Consider the following 20,589-nt stretch of genomic DNA (forward strand, 5'->3'; position numbering starts at 1 on the left):
AGGTCAAAAAGTGATATCAACACATAAAATTATAATAAAAAATAATCTACCGGACGAAGATTGTACCTCGAAATACGAGGATAAAATGCTACTGTAGCATTTTGCATATCTGAACTGAAGGAAATATGCCCTACAGGCAATAATAAAGTTGTTATTTATATTTCCTTATATCATGATAAATGTTTATTATTCATGCTAGAATTGTATTAACCGGAAACTTATTACATGTGTGAATACATAGACAAAATGAGTGTCACTAGTATGCCTCTACTTGACTAGCTCGTTAATCAAAGATGGTTAAGTTTCCTAGCCATGGACATGAGTTGTCATTTGATTAACGGGATCACATCATTAGAGAATGATGTGATTGACTTGACCCATCCGTTAGCTTAGCACAATGATCGTTTAGTTTGTTGCTATTACTTTCTTCATAACTTATACATGTTCCTATGACTATGAGATTATGCAACCCCTGAATATCGGAGGAACAGTTAGTGTGCTATCAAACGTCACAACGTAATTGGGTGATTATAAAGATGCTCTATAGGTGTCTCCGATGGTGTTTGTTGAGTTGGCATAGATCGAGATTAGGATTTGTCACTCCGATTGTCAGAGAGGTATCTTTGGGCCCTCTCGGTAATGCACATCACTATAATCCTTGCAAGCACTGTGACTAATGAGTTAGTTACGGGATGATGCATTACGGAACGAGTAAAGAGACTTGCCGGTAACGAGATTGAACTAGGTATTGAGATACCGACGATAGAATCTCGGGCAAGTAACATACCGATGAGAAAGGGAACAACATATGTTGTTATGCGGTTTGACCGATAAAGATCTTCGTAGAATATGTAGGAACCAATATGAGCATCCAGGTTCCGCTATTGGTTATTGACCGGAGATGAGTCTCGGTCATGTCTACATAGTTCTCGAACCCGTAGGGTCCGCACGCTTAATGTTCGATGACGATCGGTATTATGAGTTTATGTGTTACGATGTACCGAAGGTTGTTTGGAGTCCCGGATATGATCACGGACATGACGAGGAGTCTCGAAATGGTGGAGACATAAAGATCGATACTTTGAAAGGCTATGTTTGGACATCGGAATGGTTCCGGGTGAGTTCAGGCATTTACCGGAGTATTGGGGGGTTACCGGAACCCCCCGGGGAGTGTATGGGCCTTATTGGGCCTTAGTGGGAGAGAGGAGGAGGCGGCCAAGGTGGGCGCGCCCCCAAGCCCAATCCGAATAGGGGTGGGGGGACGGCCCCCCTTTCCTCCTCCCTCTCTCGTCCTTCCTTCCTCTCCTACTCCAACTAGGGAAGGGGGAATCCTACTCCCACCGGGAGTAGGACTCCCCCCTTGGGTGCGGCATGAGAGGGCCGGCCCTCCCCCTCCTCCACTCCTTTATATACGGGGGAGGGGGCACCCCTGGAAACACAATTTGATTGTTTAGCCGTGTGTAGTGCCCCCCTCCACAGATTTCCATCTCGGTCATATCGTTGCAGTGCTTAGGCGAAGCCCTGCGCCGGTAGCTTCATCATCACCGTCATCACGCTGTGGTGCTGACGAAACTCTCCCTCGACCTCAGCTGGATCTAGAGTTCATGGGACGTCACCGAGCTGAACGTGTGCATATCGCGGAGGTGCCGTACCTTCGGTGCTAGGATCGGTCGGATCATGAAGACATACGACTGCATCAACCGCGTTGTCATAACGCTTCCGCTTACGGTCTATGAGGGTACGTGGAAAACACTCTTCCCTCTTGTTGCTATGCATCACCTAGATGGATCTTGCGTGTGCGTAGGAATTTTTTTGAAATTACTGCGTTCCTCAACAATGGTATCAGAGCCAGGTCTATGCGTAGATGTTATATGCACGAGTAGAACATAAAGAGTTGTGGGTGATAATAGTCATATTGCTTACCAGCATGTCATACTTTGATTCGGCGGTACTGTTGGATGAAGCGGCTCAGGCCGACATTACGCGTACGCTTACGCAAGACTGGTTCTACCAATGTGCTTCGCACACAGGTGGCTAGTGGGTGTCTGTTTCTCCAACTTTAGTTGAATCGAGTGTGACTACGCCCGGTCCTTGTTGAAGGTTAAAACAACAAACTTGACAAAAAACCATTGTGGTTTTGATGCGTAGGTAAGAACGGTTCTTGCTAAGCCCGTAGCAGCCACGTAAAACTTGCAACAACAAAGTAGAGGACGTCTAACTTGTTTTTGCAGGGCATGTTGTGATGTGATATGGTCAAGACGTGATTATATAAATTGTTGTATGAGATGATCATGTTTTGTAACACAATTATCGGCAACTGGGAGGAGCCATATGGTTGTCACTTTATTGTATGAAATGCAATCGCCATGTAATTGCTTTACTTTATCACTAAGCGATAGCGATAGTCGTAAAAGCAATAGTTGGCGAGACGACAACGATGCTTTGATGGAGATCAAGTTGTCAAGCCGGTGACGATGGTGATCATGACGGTGCTTTGGAGATGGATATCAAAGGCACAAGATGATGATGGCCATCTCATATCACTTATATTGATTGCATGTGATGTTTATCCTTTATGCATCTTATTTTTCTTAGTTCGGTGGTAGCATTATAAGATGATCTCTCACTAAATTTCAAGGTACAAGTGTTCTCCCTGAGTATGCACCGTTGCGAAAGTTCGTCGTGCCGAGACACCACGTGATGATCGGGTGTGATAAGCTCTACATTCACATACAACGGGTGCAAGCCAGTTTTGCACACGCAGAATACTCGGGTTAAACTTGACGAGCCTAGCATATGCAGATATGGCCTCGGAACACTGAGACTGAAAGGTCGAGTGTGAATCATATAGTAGATATGATCAACATAGTGATGTTCACCATTGAAAAGTACTCCATCGCACGTGATGACCGGACATGGTTTAGTTGATTTGGATCACATGATCACTTAGATGATTAGAGGGGTGTCTATCTAAGTGGGAGTTCTTAAGTAATTTGATTAATTGAACTTTAATTTATCATAAACTTAGTACCTGATAGTAATTTTGCATGTCTATGTTGTTGTAGATAGATAGCCCGTGATGTTCTTCTGTTGAATTTTAATGCGTTCCTAGAGAAAGCTAAGTTGAAAGATGATGGTAGCAATTACACGGACTGGGTCCGTAACTTGAGGATTATCCTCATTGCTGCACAGAAGAATTACGTCCTGGAAGCACCGCTAGGTGCCAAACCCGCTGCAGGAGCAACGCCAGATGTTATAAACGTCTGGCAGAGCAAAGCTGATGACTACTCGATAGTTCAGTGTGCCATGCTTTACGGCTTAGAACCGGGACTTCAATGACGTTTTGAACATCATGGAGCATATGAGATGTTCCAGGAGTTGAAGTTAATATTTCAAGCAAATGCCCGGATTGAGAGATATGAAGTCTCCAATAAGTTCTACAGCTCAAAATGGAGGAGAATGGTTCTGTCAGTGAACATATACTCAGAATGTCTGGGTACCACAACCACTTGACTCAACTAGAAGTTAATCTTCCTAATGATAGTGTCATTGACAGAGTTCTTCAATCACTGCCACCAAGCTACAAGAGCTTCGTGATGAACTATAATATGCAAGGGATGGATAAGACAATTCTCGAGCTCTTCGCAATGCTAAAGGCTGCGGAGGTAGAAATCAAGAAAGAGCATCAAGTGTTGATGGTCAACAAGACCACTAGTTTCAAGAAAAAGGGTAAAGGGAAGAAGGGAAACTTCAAGAAGAACAACAAGCAAGTTGCTGCTCAAGTGAAGAAGCCCAAGTCTGGACGAGGTGACAATGCGCGTGGGAAATGGTTCCAAAGTCAATGTGATCGCCGTCGGCACGCTACCTCTACATCTACCTTCGGGATTAGTTTTAGACCTAAATAATTGTTATTTGGTGCCAGCGTTGAGCATGAACATTATATCTGGATCTTGTTTGACGCGAGACAGTTATTCATTTAAATCAGAGAATAATGGTTGTTCTATTTATATGAGTAATATCTTTTATTGTCATGCACCCTTCATGAGTGGTCTATTTTTACTAAATCTTGATAGTAGTGATACACATGTTCATAGTATTGAAGCCAAAAGATATAAGTTTAATAACGATACTGCAACTTATTTGTGGCACTGCCCTTTAGGTCATATTGGTGTAAAGCGCATGAAGAAACTCCATGCTAATGGGCTTTGGGAATCACTTGATTATGAAATCACTTGATGCTTGCGAACCATGCCTCATGGGCAAGATGACTAAGGCTCCGTTCTCCGGAACAATGGAGCAAGCAACAGACTTGTTGGAAATAATACATATTGATGTATGCGGTCCGATGAGTATTATGCTCGCGGCGGGTATCGTTATTTTCTTACCTTCATAGATGATTTGAGCAGATATGGGTATATCTACTTGATAAAACATAAGTCTGAAACATTTGAAAAGTTCAAAGAATTTCATAGTGAAGTGGAAAATCATCGTAACAAGAAAATAAAGTTTCTATGATCTGATCGTGGAGGAGAATATTTGAGTTACAAGTTTGGTCTTCATTTGAAACAATGCGGAATAATTTCGCAACTCACGCCATCCGGAACACCACAGCGTAATGGTGTGTCCGAACGTTGTAATCGTACTTTATTAGATATGGTGCGATCTATGATGTCTCTTACTGATTTACCGCTATCGTTTTGGGGTTATGCTTTAGAGACAGCTGCATTCACATTAAATAGAGCACCATCTAAATTCTTTGAGATGACACCTTATGAACTGTGGTTTGGCAAGAAACCCAAGTTGTCATTTCTTAAAGTTTGGGGCTGCGATGCTTATGTGAAAAAGCTTCAACCTGATAAGCTCGACCCCAAATCGGAGAAATGTGTCTTCATAGGATACCCAAAGGAGACTGTTGGGTACACCTTCTATCATAGATCCGAAGGCAAGATATTCGTTGCTAAGAATGGATCCTTTCTAGAGAAGGAGTTTCTCTCGAAAGAAGTGAGTGGGAGGAAAGTAGAACTTGATTAGGTAACTGTACCTACTCCCTTATTGGAAAGTAGTTCGTCACAAAAATCTGTTTCAGTGATTCCTACACCAGTAAGTGAGGAAGCTAATAATGATGATCATGAAACTTCTGATCAAGTTACTACCGAACCTCGTAGGTTAACCAGAGTAAGATCCGCACCAGAGTGGTACGGTAATCCTGTTCTGGAGGTCATGTTAGTTGACAATGACGAACCTACGAACTATGAGGAAGCGATGAGGAGCCCAGATTCCGCAAAATGGCTTGAGGCCATGAAATCTGAGATGGGATCCATGTATGAGAACAAAGTGTGGACTTTGGTTGACTTGCCCATTGATCGGCAAGCCATAGAGAATAAATGGATCTTCAAGAAGAAGACTGACGCTGACGGTAATGTTACTGTCTACAAAGCTCGACTTATTGCGAAAGGTTTACGACAAGTTCAAGGAGTTGACAACGATGAGACCTTCTCACCCGTAGCGATGCTTAAGTCCTGAATCATGTTAGCAATTACCACATTTTATGATTATGAAATTTGGCAAATGGATGTCAAAACCGCATTCCTTAATGGATATCTTAAAGAAGAGTTGTATATGATGCAACCAGAAGGTTTTGTCGATCCAAAAGGTGCTAACAAATTGTGTAAGCTCCAGCGATCCATTTATGGACTGGTGCAAGCATCTCGGAGTTGGAATATACACTTTGATGAGTTGATCAAAGCATATAGTTTTATACAGACTTGCGGTGAAGCCTGTATTTACAAGAACGTGAGTGGGAGCACTACAGCCTTTCTGATAAGTATATGTGAATGACATATTGTTGATCGGAAATGATGTAGAATTTTCTGGAAAGCATAAAGGAGTGTTTGAAAGGAGTTTTTCAAAGAAAGACCTCGGTGAAGCTGCTTACATATTAAGCATCAAGATCTATAGAGATAGATCAAGATGCTTGATAAGATTTTTTCAGTGAGTACATACCTTGACAAGATTTTGAAGTAGTTCAAAATTGAACAGTCAAAGAAGGAGTTCTTGCCTGTGTTGTAAGGTGTGAAGTTGAGTAAAGACTCAAAACCAGACCACGGCAGAAAATAGAAAGAGAATGAAAAGTCATTCCCTATGCCTCAACCATAGGTTCTATAAAGTATGCCATGCTTTATACCAGACCTATTGTATACCTTAGCATGATTTTGGCAAGGGAGTACAATAGTGATCTAGGAGTAGATCACTGGACAGCGATCCAAATTATCCTTAGAGGACTAAGGAAATATTTCTCGGTTATGGAATTGATAAAGAGTTCATCGTAAAGAGTTATGTCGATGCAAGCTTTGACACCGATCTGGAGGTCATGTTACTTGAAAATGACGAACCTACGAACTACGAGGAAGCGATGATGAGCCCAGATTCCGCAAAATGGCTTGAGGCCATGAAATCTGAGATGGGATCCATGTATGAGAACAAAGTGTGGACTTTGGTTGACTTGCCCGTTGATCGGCAAGCCATAGAGAATAAATGGATCTTCAAGAAGAAGACTGACGCTGACGGTAATGTTACTGTCTACAAAGCTCGACTTGTTGCGAAAGGTTTTCGACAAGTTCAAGGAGTTGACTACGATGAGACCTTCTCAGCCGTAGCGATGCTTAAGTCCGTCTGAATCATGTTTGCAATTGTCGCATTTTATGATTATGAAATTTGGCAAATGGATGTCAAAAATGCATTCCTTAATGGATATCTTAAAGAAGAGTTGTATATGATGCAACCAGAAGGTTTTGTCGATCCAAAAGGTGCTAACAAATTGTGTAAGCTCCAGCGATCCATTTATGGACTGGTGCAAGCATCTCGGAGTTGGAATATACGCTTTGATAGTGTGATCAAAGCATATGGTTTTATACAGACTTTTGGAGAAGTCTATATTTACAGGAAAGTGAGTGGGAGCTCTGTAGCATTTCTGATATTATATGTGGATGACATATTGTTGATTGGAAATGATACTAAATTTCCGAATAGCATAAAAGGATACTTGAATAAGAATTTTTCAATGAAAGACCTCGGTGAAGCTGCTTATATATTAGGCATCAAGATCTATAGAGATAGATCAAGACGCTTAATTGGACTTTCACAAAGCACATACCTTGATAAAGTTTTGAAGAAGTTCAAAATGGATCAAGCAAAGAAAGGGTTCTTGCCTATGTTACAAGGTGTGAAGTTGAGCCAGACTCAATGCCCGACCACTGCAGAAGATAGAGAGAAAATGAAAGTCATTCCCTATGCTTCAGCCATAGGATCTATCATGTATGCAATGATGTGTACCAGACCTGATGTGTGCCTTTCTATTAGTTTAGCAGGGATGTACCAAAGTAATCCAGGAGTGGATCACTGGACGGCGGTCAAGAACATCCTGAAATACCTGAAAAGGACTAAGGATATGTTTCTCGTTTATGGAGGTGACAAAGAGCTCGTCGTAAACTGTTACGTCGATGCAAGCTTTGACACTGATCTGGATGACTCTAAGTCACAAACCGGATATGTATTTTTATTGAATGGTGGAGCTGTCAGTTGGTGCAGTTCTAAGCAGAGCATCGTGACGGGATCTATGTGTGAAGCGGAGTACATAGTTGCTTCGAAAGCAACAAATGAAGGAGTCTGGATGAAGGAGTTCATATCCTATCTAGGTGTCATACCTAGTGCATCGGGTCTAATGAAAATCTTTTGTGACAATACTGATGCAATTGCCTTAGCAAAGGAATCCGGATTTCACAAGAGAACCAAGCACATCAAGAGACGCTTCAATTCCATCCGCGATCAAGTCAAGGAGGGAGACATAGAGATTTGCAAGATACATACGGATCTGAATGTTGCAGACCTGTTGACTAAGCCTCTCTCACGAGCAAAACATGATCAACACCAAGACTCCATGGGTGTTAGGATCATTACTATGTAATCTAGATTATTGACTCTAGTGCAAGTGGGAGACTGAAGGAAATATGCCCTAGAGGCAAAAATAAAGTTGTTATTTATATTTCCTTATATAATGATAAATGTTTATTATTCATGCTAGAATTGTATTAACCGGAAACTTTGTACATGTGTGAATTCATAGACAAAATGAGTGTCACTAGTATGCCTCTACTAGACTAGCTCGTTAATCAAAGATGGTTAAGTTTCCTAGCCATAGACATGAGTTGTCATTTGATTAACGGGATCACATCATTAGAGAATGATGTGATTGACTTGACCCATCCGTTAGCTTAGCACAATGATCGTTTAGTTTGTTGCTATTACTTTCTTCATAACTTATACATGTTCCTATGACTATGAGATTATGCAACTCCCGAATACCGGAGGAACACTTAGTGTGCTATCAAACGTCCACAACGTGACTGGGTGATTATAAAGATGCTCTAAAGGTGTCTCCGATGGTGTTTGTTGAGTTGGCATAGATCGAGATTAGGATTTGTCACTCCGATTGTCAGAGAGGTATCTCTGGGCCCTCTCGGTAATGCACATCACAATAAGCCTTGCAAGCAATGTGACTAATGAGTTAGTTACAGGATGATGCATTACGGAACGAGTAAAGAGACTTGCCGGTAACGAGATTGAACTAGGTATTGAGATACCGACGATCTAATCTCGGGCAAGTAACATACGGATGACAAAGGGAACAACGTATGTTGTTATGCGGTTTGACCGATAAAGATCTTTGTAGAATATGTAGGAACCAATATGAGCATCCAGGTTCCGCTATTGGTTATTGACCAGAGATGAGTCTCGGTCATGTCTACATAGTTCTCGAACCCGTAGGGTCCGCACGCTTAACGTTTGATGACGATCGGTATTATGAGTTTATGTGTTTTGATGTACCGAAGGTTGTTCGAGTCCTGGATATGATCACGGACATGACGAGAAGTCTCGAAATGGTCGAGACATAAAGATCGATATATTGGAAGGCTATGTTTGGACATCGGAATGGTTCCGGGTGAGTTCGGGCATTTACTGAAGTACCGGTGGGTTACCGGAACCCCCCGGGGTGTGTATGGGCCTTATTGGGCCTTAGTGGGAGAGAGGAGGAGGCGGCCAAGGTGGGGGCACGCCCCCCCCCCCCAAGCCCAATCCGAATTGGGGTGGGGCCCGGCCCCCCTTTCCTTCTCCCTCTCTCGTCCTTCCTTCGTCTCCTACTCCAACTAGGGAAGGGGGAATCCTACTCCCACCGGGAGTAGGGCTCCCCCCTTGGGCGCGCCATGAGAGGACCGGCCCCCCTCCTCCACTCCTTTATATAGGAGGGAGGGGGCACCCCATAAACACACAAGTTGATTGTTTAGCCGTGTGCGGTGCCCCCCTCCATAGATTTCCACCTCGGTCATGTCGTTGCAGTGCTTAGGCGAAGCCCTGCGCCGGTAGCTTCATCATCACCGTCATCACGCCGTCGTGCTAACGAAACTCTCCCTCGACCTCCGCTGGATCTAGAGTTCGTGGGACGTCACCGAGCTAAACGTGTGCAGATCGCGGAGGTGCCGTACCTTCGGTGCTAGGATCGGTCGGATCGTGAAGACGTACGACTACATCAACCGCGTTGTCATAACGCTTCTGCTTACGGTCTACGAGGGTACGTGGACAACACTCTCCCCTCTCGTTGCTATGCATCACCTAGATGGATCTTGCGTGTGTGTAGATTTTTTTTAAATTACTGCGTTCCCCAACATGAACTTTGACAAATTTGCAGTATGACTGATTATAATTGAAGCACAGAAAATTTAACTAAGATTCCTATGAACATGGTGATGCAAGTTTTGAATACCTACACTCCAAATTCACCGAAAATGGTTGAACTATGGAAGAAAACTGTGTGGGCCGAACTCACCGAAGCATATATAGTAGGTATGATATGGCAGCTCCATAAGTAGGAAGCATAAGAAGATTCCTACCTGAACTAGCTCATATTTGTTGGAAGCATGGAAATCTGAAACATAATTTAAGGATGATTGCCGCCAACATGGGTATGCAAGTTTGCGTGATCTAAAATCCAAATACACCTAAATTTGTTGATGATTTAGTGTTCTACTCCCTCCATTTTTATATACAAGGCCACTATGTAATATATGTTTTGCATCTATACAAGGCCATCAACAGTAATTGAGGCAAAATTAATGATATTTTCTCGTACTAGCAACCTGTTTAATAGTTGCATGCATGCAGTCATAATGACAGTCAGCTACTTCCTCCACTCAGTTTTCTTGCATGCATGTGGGGTATTAATGATCCTAGTAAACGAAAAGGAAAGTTGACTTTCAAAGTAGAAATTAAATTTTACATTAGTACCTGTAATTTGAGTTTGTGGCCTTGTATATAAAAATGGAGGGAGTAATACACAAGGTATAGTTCGAATTCACGGCCAACAACATTCAATATTCAGTAGGATATGAACATATATAGCATGGAGTATTGGGCAAATTATATTAGAAATCAACTTGCATTGCAGAAATAAAAACTCTCAAATCAAGAATAATCCGAACAGATGAGGGCGACACGGGGGACGATTCGCACAATCATCGACCTCCTATTCCGAGGATAAACTGCAAAGAGGGTGGGGCCGCAGAAAAGGAGTAGCCTCTATTCTTACTCCAGCAGCTGGCAACCAGTTGATCCGCTGGGCTACCTGGTTAGGAAAGAAACGGGGTGGTGATGGTGGTTGTGGCCACCTAATGCCCGGGTGACGCAACGACGAACTGGACCTTGAGCCGCGTCGTGTGGTACGGTGCAAGGGATTGCACCTGGGTGGCGTTGTCATAGATAACAGGGTGGTGCGATGGATGGATAGATCATCGGTGAGGTGGAGCACATGGGGTCGATTCTGGGTGGCGTTCGCGACAGAGAGAACATGGCGGCGCGGTAATTCATGATCTCGATGGCGAGGAGGGTTTGGAAGCACAAAGAGATTTGGGGGAGGAGGAACGGGACAAGAGATACAGCCATACAGGGGAGGTGGATGCATCGATTACAGGTGGTTAGTATGGAATTTCTGGCAGATCAGGACCGTTGGATGCAACACAAATTGACGACACACGGTTGGTCTGATGTTTTCCTTACATCAGAGGTATGATATTCAGAGTTTCCCTATCTTCTTACGCAAACATTCGATAGTCAGGTTGAACAGAAAGGAGGGAAGGCAATCCCCATGTCTTACACCTTTTTGGCTCTAGAAATAAGTGCCAGTAGTATTCTTATTATATTTTCTTGCGAAAAGGAACAAGATATATTATAAAAATTTACAAGAAGTACAAAGCATCTCCAAGCCCAACATAATAAAAGTTACACTGAGATCACTGCACCACCAAACGACCGCTGCCTCCACCAGAACGCATGCAACATTCTCGCCACTCCCCTATCGGAGTCGGGTTGACCGTGTTGATGATAGACAGGAAGTCTTGATGCATGTGCAAATAAAGGAACATCACCCTGGAGGTACAGTCGTCGCCGCTGAAGTCTTGAATCGATCTGAAGTGACTTGAGACCTTATGTCACCGTTGCGAACGCGAAGCGAGAAACCCTAACCTTGCCACCCCGAGGTGACAGTAGGAATCTTGCATGGAGCAGAGGAAGACACTTATCCTATTCAAATTCACACTGCCAGTGCCATTATATACATAGTTTTCTTAATCCAATCATACCAAATAGGTCCAAAACCACTCATAAAAACATGACACTCCATGAGGAAATTCCAATTAACTCTTAAAATCAATTTAAGAACAATGCCACCTTTCTTTTTTTCTCGAATGCGCACAAGCATGCGCATCATATATTAAAGATAGAAAGGGGGTAAAGAGCCCCTATACAGCGTTGTGGCAACCTCGCCCATTCCACCTAGATTACAAAAGCGGATTACTCATAATCTATCCACCGCGACAAACTACCAAAGAATTCACCCATATCTCCTTTAAGAAGACCGGCTGTAGCCCACGTCCTGCCCTCCTCCAAGATCCTGGCTCCGATGCGTGTAATTGAGGGCGACTCGCCATCAAACACAATACCATTCCTATGCTTCCATAGCTCCCAAAGGACGAGCACTAAGATCGTGCGGTGGTCTCGTAACCGCCCATCCATGGTGTACTTGTTCTGACACCAAGTCACCAAGGTGTCGACCGTGGTGGGCACCCACTCCGGCCTACCAAGGGCCGTGCAAACCTCGTGCCACACCGACCTAGCAAAAACACACCCCAACAAGATATGATTGATAGTCTCTTCACTTTGATTGCAGAACGGACATGAATCCTGGTGCGGTAGCCTCTCCGAGCCAGCCCGTCAGAGGTCCAACATCTGTTCCGCAAAGCCAACCAGGAGAAAAAGCGACATCGTTGTGGTGCCCTCGACCTCCAAGTAAAATCCGCTGTTGGACTGACCATCCTTCCTACGAACTTGGCCGCATAAGCCGATCTAACAGAGAAAGCTCCATTGCTCTCCCAAGCCCAAGAGAGTCTGTCTGGTGAGTCGGGCTGCAGTTGAATGATGGCCACCCGATGCCAGAGGTTCACGTACTCGCGCAGCTCATCCAAGTCGAGATTTGGGTTAATATCCAAAGGCCATGAGCCCTCCTGGATAGCCATACGCACAGACAGACTGGTACGCTTCCGAGGCGGCACCTTAGCACACACCTTCGGGGCGAGATCCTGTATCCTAGACCCGTCCAGCCAGCGGTCCTCCCAGAAGAAGGTACTAGAGCCGTCCCCTAGAGTTGAGTGTGCACCCGAGCGAAAGAGTTGTAGAGATTCAGTCGGAACAGGGATGTCGAACTCGTTTCAGGGCCTCAAGGCATCAGCTCGGCGCAGCCAAGGCCACCTAGCCTGCATGGCTATATTCAGCCATCTCAAGTTTGGAACTCCCAAACCACCTGCCCATTTGGGCGTGCACACAATATCCCACGCGACCGAGCACTGTCCTCCGTTAGCCTCCGCTTTTCCACACCAGAGGAAACCTCTGATAATTTTGTTCATCGCTGTAATTGTCTTAGCCGGCAGGTGCAGAGCTATCATTGCGTGAATGAGAATGGCACAAAGAACAGCTTGCACAAGCAGAAGTCTTCCACTCTTGGGCATGGCGGAACCGCGCCATGCGGGCATGCCAACTTTCTTTTAAACTGGAGTGTGATGTAAAATCTAATGCAGGGGCACTGTGGATGTTCATTTGCGAAAAGTCGTTGGCAATGTTTCACAAACTTTGGATTGGAAAACACAAATAAAACCAAATAAAATACAGATTAAAAAGAAAGGATTGGCGGGCCACGAGCATTTCGGCCCACCTAACCACTCTAACCCTAGGTAGGAAGAATCCATTCCATCCTCACTCCACAGTCCACACACGCGCGCGCGCTCCGCTCGAAACCCTCGTGCCCACCGGCGGCGGCCATGAACCCGGCGATGGCGGCCGAGCTCCGGCGCCGCGAGAGTGAATCGGTGCTCTTCTCCCGCCTGCTCTCCTTCGCCCACAGCGCCCTCCCCGACCCGCCCGTCTCCGCCGCCGCTCGCCTCTCCGCCCTCCTCCTCCCCCACGACGACCACATCAGCCGCCTGCCCGACGCGCTCCTCCGCAACATCGTCTCTCGCCTCCCCGTCAAGGACGCCGCGCGCACCGCCGCCCTCTCCAGCCGCTGGCGCGGGGTCTGGCGCTCCGCCCCGCTCGTCCTCGCCGACGCCCACCTCCTCCCCGACCTCATCCCCGCCGTCACGCGCGCCGACGCACGCCGCGTCCCCTCCGTCGTGTCCCTCATCCTCGCCGCGCACCCAGGCCCCTTCCGCTGCATCCACCTCACCGTCAGCCACTTGGAGGAGTACCAGGGCCCGCTCGCGCGCTGGCTGGGGCTCCTCGCCGCCAAGGGCACCCAGGAGCTCGTCCTCGCCAACCGCCCGCCGCCGGTCGTCCTCCGGCTCCCCGCCGCCATCTTCGGCATTGACACACTCACCCGTCTCTACCTTGCACTCTGGAAGTTCCCCGACATCCCCCGCACCGCCTACTTCCCCAACCTTCGCGAGCTCGGGCTCTGCACCGTCGTCATCGAGAGCCGCCACCTGGACTCCATCCTCGCCAGGAGCCCCGTGCTGGAGACCCTCTGCCTCCAGGGAAACATGCTCATGGATCGCCTCACCATCAACAGCAGAAGCATTCGGTGTGTGTACGTCGTTGCCACCTCCGATTTGGACATCACCGTGGAGGAAGCCCCACAACTGCAGCGCCTCATCGTCTGGGTAGCGTCCACCTGCAAAGGAGGCTCGCCGCGCAAGACGATCAAGATTGGCCGTGTCCAGGCACTGGGATTGATCGGCTACTTGGAGCCGGAATTCCACACTCTGCAGGTCGGCGACACCACCATCAAGGTCCAGTCACTGCCCTCAAGCTTCCGTTTTGTTTAGTGGTATATTGATGTGAATGAATGTGTTGTGAAACAATTGGGTACAATGATGCAATTGCAGCCTTCGGCAAAGCCTAGTCCTTTCACCATGCTACCAACCGTGAAGATCCTTGGCTTGAAAGTGCGTTTTGGTGTCCGCAATGAAGCCAAGATGCTGCCTTGCTTCCTCAGATGTTTTCCAAAGGTTGAGAGGCTGCACATCGAGGTGAGCCGCCCTCATTATAGTAATACTATTGCTGCTGCTTACCGATTGAACTCTATCTCAAGTTTGCATGGTTTGACCAACAATTTACTACAGTCCAAGGAAACTATTGAGAGCAGTAGCAAGATCAACCTCAAGTTCTGGAAGGAGTCTGGCACCATCGCGAGCATCTGCTCAAGCGTTAATCTGATCATCTTCCACAACTTCCGAGGAGACCAGTGCGAGCTTTGCTTCCTCAAGTTCATCCTGGAGAGTGCACAAATGCTGACAAAGCTGGTGGTCGTGTATCGCAAAGGAACCTTCGCCTCGCTGGCTGAGGCGCGTTCCAAGGTGGACCCTCTGTTCGACGTGTCATGGGCCAGTAAGTGCTGTTCTCTGCGGCTTGTCCAGAGCGCACTTGCTGAAGGCGAAGGCCTCAAGATACTCAACTTCAAAAGAGGATCAAACTTTTCTCTGAGCGACCCTCTTGCCTTCACCGGCCGATGTTAGTTTCCTTCACCGGCCGATGTTAGTTTCGATGGTGGTTCTTCATGATCTCTTGTACTAGTGTGTACAGGAAAGGCAGTAAGTACCGTTTGGGATCGTTAGCTTGGAAACGTGACAGCAGGGTTGTGTTTAAGTTACTATTTCCCTTGCCTATGCACAAGGCAGTTTCTCCATGTTTATTTGGTACAAATGGTCTGATTATTGCTTGGATGATGTTAGTGCTGTCTCACCCTTCCAAAAATTGCTTTGTGGAAAGTAATGTGAATCTTGTTCTTTCTTCCATTGATCTCAGAGGTTACAAATTACAATGCCCCGGAAAACAAAACAAGAATAGCTTGGTACGATGATGTAAGGCGTTTTCTTTTTTGGGGATATAGCTGCTCCATTAATGTGTTTACATTGTAAAACTGCAACCGTAAGTAAGCCAAGCTATCTAAACATGAATATGGTGATAGTGATTTGAGATGAGAAAACATGACGCAGCCTAGTGACAAGGTCGCATCCTTGCAGACCGGGGTTCGACTCCCGTCGGGAACGAATTTCCGCGATCTCACCAGGGTGGGCTCCTTCTATAAAAAAAATTAACTAGACATCAACAGGGCCTTAAAAATGATGAAATCGATGAAGTTTGTGGCATGCATTGCGGGTTTTCAGACTCTGTGAATAGCAATGTTTCGGGTGTTGTAGCTAGACTGCGCTTTGAGAGTGTTCTTAACAACATCCATCCATGTAAAAGAAAAACAAACAAATTATGGAGAAGCAAAATATAAGAGTGCAAACATTCATGGTCAGACCATATCATCAAATCGGCGACAGAGCATTCCAAAACACATGCCTTTAACACTGTATTATGTTCCATATCACATTAGGGTTTCCAACATTCCAAAATGCATGCAAAAGGCATCCAGGAGAAGTGGATTTAATAACAAGCAGCTGGATGCAAATTAGCAGCGCCCAACATCAGATCTTCAACAGCACAGGTAAAAGACACAGCAAGAATTTGTTCAACATCAATTTAGAGCTAAATAAATAGCCAGGTTACTTCACGAACTATCCCGGTTATGTTACACACCCGCCATCCTTACCGCAACAGACTCACATCTCCAACAACATCCATCTTGTATTCCTCTCTCTTCAGGATACCAGTCCAGGCGACTTGCACCTGCACTTCACCCCATCCCATGCTGCAAACACAACTACCTTCATCGGAAGGCCCCATAGTGATAACAACATCCTCGCCCTCCTCACCTTCCTTGGTAAGACCAGCGACATAGTCAGATTCATCTGTAAGACCTCTAAGACGGATTACCAACTTCTTACCCATCGGGACGGCCACCACACGGCGTGCCAAGGGCACAGGGCCGCCAACAGCGAGGCATGAATCGCTACTGTAGAGTATAATGCGCTCCTCATAATTCCCATCAGCCCAAACACATACTCCACCCAGATTGCAGGGCCCCTTCAAGCTAGTAATCCCAACTGTAGCTTCCACCGGTTGCTCAACATGTTCACAAAGCACATCCACACTGCTTAGCCAGCTGCATAGGTTGACTGTCATGGTCTGCCTATCCACAGGGAGGCGGGCCCTAATAAGAGATATCACACCTTTGCTGAAATCCATAGTTGCACCTCCATCGCGCTCGATCTTTAAATCAATCTCAAAGAAAACTTCATCTAGCAAAACCAACCCTCGAGGTGGATCTGTCAAAATCAACATATCATCCTGCACAAGGGTTTAGGAAATAGAATCATGTCAGGTTATGTCCCTGCATACTTTTGTCTCAAACTAAGAGGGCATAATTTCTGTTTCTACGCTCTAGTGAAAAGTAGTGCAGAGTGAGAACGAATTCAGAGGGCAAGTGCATCACATGGTGTCATGGTATTCGACGTTCTCGCTGTACATTTTATATCCATCACAAGATAAAGGATGGCAAAGGATACTAAACCATTTACAGAGTTGACATCATCAAGGAACCAAAGTTACAGAATGGTCCGGTCCAATTTCTGGGTATGCACACTCTTGAATCTTTATGAAATTTTACTGAGAAGCAGCTTCATCTTAAGGAGCAATTTTGATTTACGAAAAATGTCAGTTTACATGGGAAACGCTGGCTTTTCGATGCGGTAGCGAGTACATATCATCTAACGAAAGGCTGTTGCTCCAGTCAAGATTCCCAACTTCATCTTTTGTGACCAAAATTCCATCATAATATATACACAAATTACCAGGATTTTAAATTCCAAATATAACATTAAATTTTATGCCCTACTTCAGCTTTATGTTTCTTCTTGCAACTTTGCACTATCAAACAAAAAATTCTAATAGTAACTCCCATTATCTATGTAGCAGTGACGATCATTATCTATACAGCTGTCAGTGTCTAAGTTTGTAATGCATTCGAACTGGACCTCGCAAAAAAAAAGGCATTCGAACTGGAATAGGTAACAGGAGCATGTGAACATTGTAACAGTGATCAAATAATGCTATAATGCAATTCAATTAGAGAGACAAGGATGCAGACCATCGATTTGATGATTTGGGCGTCTTTCTTTTCACGCCTGAACAGATAGAGACACTTGTAGTCCACCTCATCCCTTGCAATCACGGTCCCAAACACACTGAAAGGATACCCCACCTCAGATTCCGATACCTTCAGCAAAATGATGTTGAGCGAAGATCGTACGCCCCAATCCAAGATAGACCCTGCAATACTGCCAAGTGGCGGCCCACGGGCAATCCTAGCTGGAAATACAAATCAAGTTCAACCACTACGGTTTTGCTTTAAAGAAAAGGCAATGCATGCGATGAACAAATGAACAGGGTGCATGATCGGTTGGATATACTCACACTCTTGGTCATGGTCAAAGAAGGCTATGTTGTAATAGTCGTGGGAGAGGCGGGTACAGATGAGATCACGCCGCTTGGGGTCGTATGCAGTAAACTCCTGGCAGCGAACTACGTGACGGGCCTTCAAGGCATTTTGCTCCCGTGTGAGCGCCCGGCCCTGACCCAAGTTGAAGAGCTTATAGGTCTCATCAACAGACTTCCCCTTGACCATATTGGCAACAGCCTGGCAGGTCAGAGCAAGCAACCCTGGGTTGCAGAGGGAGTGTGCAGCCTGTAAGCAGTAAATTATACGTTAAACCAACAAACAAACGTGAGTAACCACAAATGATGGTGGCAAACTAGAGGTTTGTAGTTGTCTTGGTCTGTTTCTTGTAGCAAAGTAAGCATTTCATGCTGGCCGCACTTGAACCTTTCATACACCCACTTACATGAAGATCAATTGCTTGCTACGCGCCATTTTGGCATGTTGTTAATGCTTTAATTATTTTAGTTGTCAATGCAGGGCTATGGAAAGGCTCCCGAGAGTAAGAATTGGTTTTGTTGGAGGTGGACCGCACAGGTGTGTCATTGTCCAACTGTTAACTAATTGCTGTTTCCAACAAAATACATAACTGACTACATATGTGCATTAGCAATTATATATGGTGTTAAAGAACATAACTTGCTGAATGCTGAATCACAACTTGGTTTAATGAACTCCATGAGCAATCATTCGACTAATTGTGCTACAACGATGATATCACTCCTTAATGAACTCCAGTTGCTGATTCACAACTTGGATTAATCAAGGACCCATTATCCTTCAACAAACAAGTTTTTCTGGTCAGACTGAAATCCACAAACGAGCAGAACCTAAAGTAAAGTGGGCGAGGTCACTGACTAGACTACTAGAGGAGGGGAGGAGGGGATTGCTCACCAGGATGAGGTCGCAGAGAGTCTCTTGGTCGAGGAGACTAGCGAAGTTGGCATCCCAGGCGGGGTCGTCGTCGCCGGAGGCATGCTTCCTGCAGTACTCCAAAACCTTGGATAGGACGTCGCCTCGGATGGAGCGGAGCAAGATGGGGGTGTACTTGGTCTCGTCGCCGTCGGCGGGGACCATGTGGTTGTCGCGGTCGAGCTCGATCCTGCGATGTACGAACATGGACAGCCTCGCCTCCTCTGCGGGAACCAGGAAATCCATGCCGTCCTGGCTCCGCAGCACCACCAGCCCCTCCTCTTCCGCCATCGTACTAGCTTTCCCCTCCGCCGCCCTCGCCGCCACTTTCCGACCTACCTTCCCCATGGTTCTTGCTATCCAGTGGCTTCGATCGAGTTGCGGCGGCGCTGACTAAAACCCTCTTCTTTTGGAAGAAAGTGGAGACAAGTGTGAAGCCCTTCTTCACCAAGTGGGCCGTGTGTGGGCCGTGTGCAGTTCACTTGGGAATCCAGGCTTCTTCTTTTCTTTTTCTTTTTTCTTTTCTCAGGCTAGAACTCCTAAATAAACCTTGATGGATAGCATTTTTCTGACAAAGTATGGATTTTATTGGATTAAAATGGAGCATCAAGAGTATACAAACACAATGAGCACACATCCGGCCTCTGCATAGTTAGGATGCACACAATCAACATGAACGCACGCACATACAAAAAACGTCGGCAATAGCAAAGTCATATAAGACCAAAGTTAAGTGTATTCGATAAAAAAGAAAATAACCCCAAAGCAATCAGATCAGCGATCAAAAAACTATAAAAATGCCCATATATGCACCAACCATATCATGACACCATACGGACAACGAGGTTCTTCAACAACAACGCCTACAGGAAGGGAGCGACCACTACTGCAGGATGCTGCTAACGCGACACTACAATCAGAAACCCTTCAATGAAACTATGTGCGATGCATTAATCGCAAACAGTGGTGTAAGAAAACCGTCAAAAAATATGCAAAACGTTTGCGATGGCAGAGACATCAAACACGGTTTAGATTGTAGTTACGTGTGCGATGGGTGGCATACAGTTCACTCGATTGAACTGTTTGCGATGAGCATAACAAAAACGGTTAGGCAGGTGAAGGTGTGTGCGATATACATCATACAGTTCACTTGGATGAACTATTTGTGATTAGGCAACACAACAGAAACAGTTAGCCAGATCAAGGTGTGTGCGATATACGACATACAGTTCACTCGGATGAACTATTTGCGATTAGCCAACACAACAGAAACGGTTCAACTTGCAAGATGTGTGTGATACGCGGCAAACATGTCAGTAATCAGAAATGTGTGGGAAGACCGATAACAACACAGACGATTCCTGTTAACAAGCCGTATGTGTTGTGAGCAAACGATTGTTGGTATACAATTGTGGGTGATTGATGAAATCATCACCGACGGGTTCCATTGTTTATTCCGTGTGGATGTGATTTGCTCTGTCTACAGAACATCAACATATATACTTATAAGAACAACATTGCATAACCAAATTAAGCATATAATTACATAAGTGACTATACACATAACATTTCCACACACCCAAGTAAGCAATTACATGCATACTAAACTAGGAAAAATGAGCATCTAATTATCTGCATCTTGCTGTGACGACGCTTGTCATTGCTCTGCTTCCAGCTGGAGCCCTGGCCGTTTTGGGGAA

The 20,589-nt window shown here is 45.4% G+C and overlaps 2 protein-coding genes across 2 annotated transcripts; one reads left to right on the top strand and one right to left on the bottom strand.

The window, feature by feature from the left end:
* The first annotated feature begins 13,365 nt into the window (after positions 1-13,365).
* Positions 13,366-15,387, top strand: LOC109757995 (F-box/FBD/LRR-repeat protein At1g13570-like). The gene is made up of 3 exons (XM_020316843.4): positions 13,366-14,384; positions 14,481-14,624; positions 14,718-15,387. Exons 1-3 carry the CDS (start codon positions 13,419-13,421, stop codon positions 15,108-15,110), a joined length of 1,503 nt encoding a protein of 500 aa, XP_020172432.2. The 5' UTR covers positions 13,366-13,418; the 3' UTR covers positions 15,111-15,387.
* Positions 15,388-15,927: 540 nt separating this feature from the next.
* LOC109757994 (uncharacterized) lies at positions 15,928-19,256 on the bottom strand. The gene is made up of 4 exons (XM_073510967.1): positions 18,872-19,256; positions 17,956-18,226; positions 17,630-17,850; positions 15,928-16,830 (listed from the first exon to the last, which is right to left on the bottom strand). Exons 1-4 carry the CDS (start codon positions 19,235-19,237, stop codon positions 16,189-16,191), a joined length of 1,500 nt encoding a protein of 499 aa, XP_073367068.1. The 5' UTR covers positions 19,238-19,256; the 3' UTR covers positions 15,928-16,188.
* Positions 19,257-20,589: the final 1,333 nt, after the last annotated feature.

The sequence above is a fragment of the Aegilops tauschii genome, chromosome 3, assembly GCF_002575655.3.
Source record: "Aegilops tauschii subsp. strangulata cultivar AL8/78 chromosome 3, Aet v6.0, whole genome shotgun sequence".
In the NCBI taxonomy this organism is placed as follows: Eukaryota; Viridiplantae; Streptophyta; class Magnoliopsida; order Poales; family Poaceae; genus Aegilops; species Aegilops tauschii.

Coding starts and splice junctions, on each gene's coding strand:
- LOC109757995 (XM_020316843.4), top strand. CDS start 13,419: ATGAACCCGGCGATGGCGGCCGAGCTCCGGCGCCGCGAGAGTGAATCG. Junction 14,385..14,480: donor TCGGCGACACCACCATCAAG/GTCCAGTCACTG, acceptor ATGCAATTGCAG/CCTTCGGCAAAGCCTAGTCC. Junction 14,625..14,717: donor TTGAGAGGCTGCACATCGAG/GTGAGCCGCCCT, acceptor AATTTACTACAG/TCCAAGGAAACTATTGAGAG.
- LOC109757994 (XM_073510967.1), bottom strand. CDS start 19,237: ATGGGGAAGGTAGGTCGGAAAGTGGCGGCGAGGGCGGCGGAGGGGAAA. Junction 18,227..18,871: donor CTCTCTGCGACCTCATCCTG/GTGAGCAATCCC, acceptor TACTGCTTACAG/GCTGCACACTCCCTCTGCAA. Junction 17,851..17,955: donor CTTTGACCATGACCAAGAGT/GTGAGTATATCC, acceptor TTGTATTTCCAG/CTAGGATTGCCCGTGGGCCG.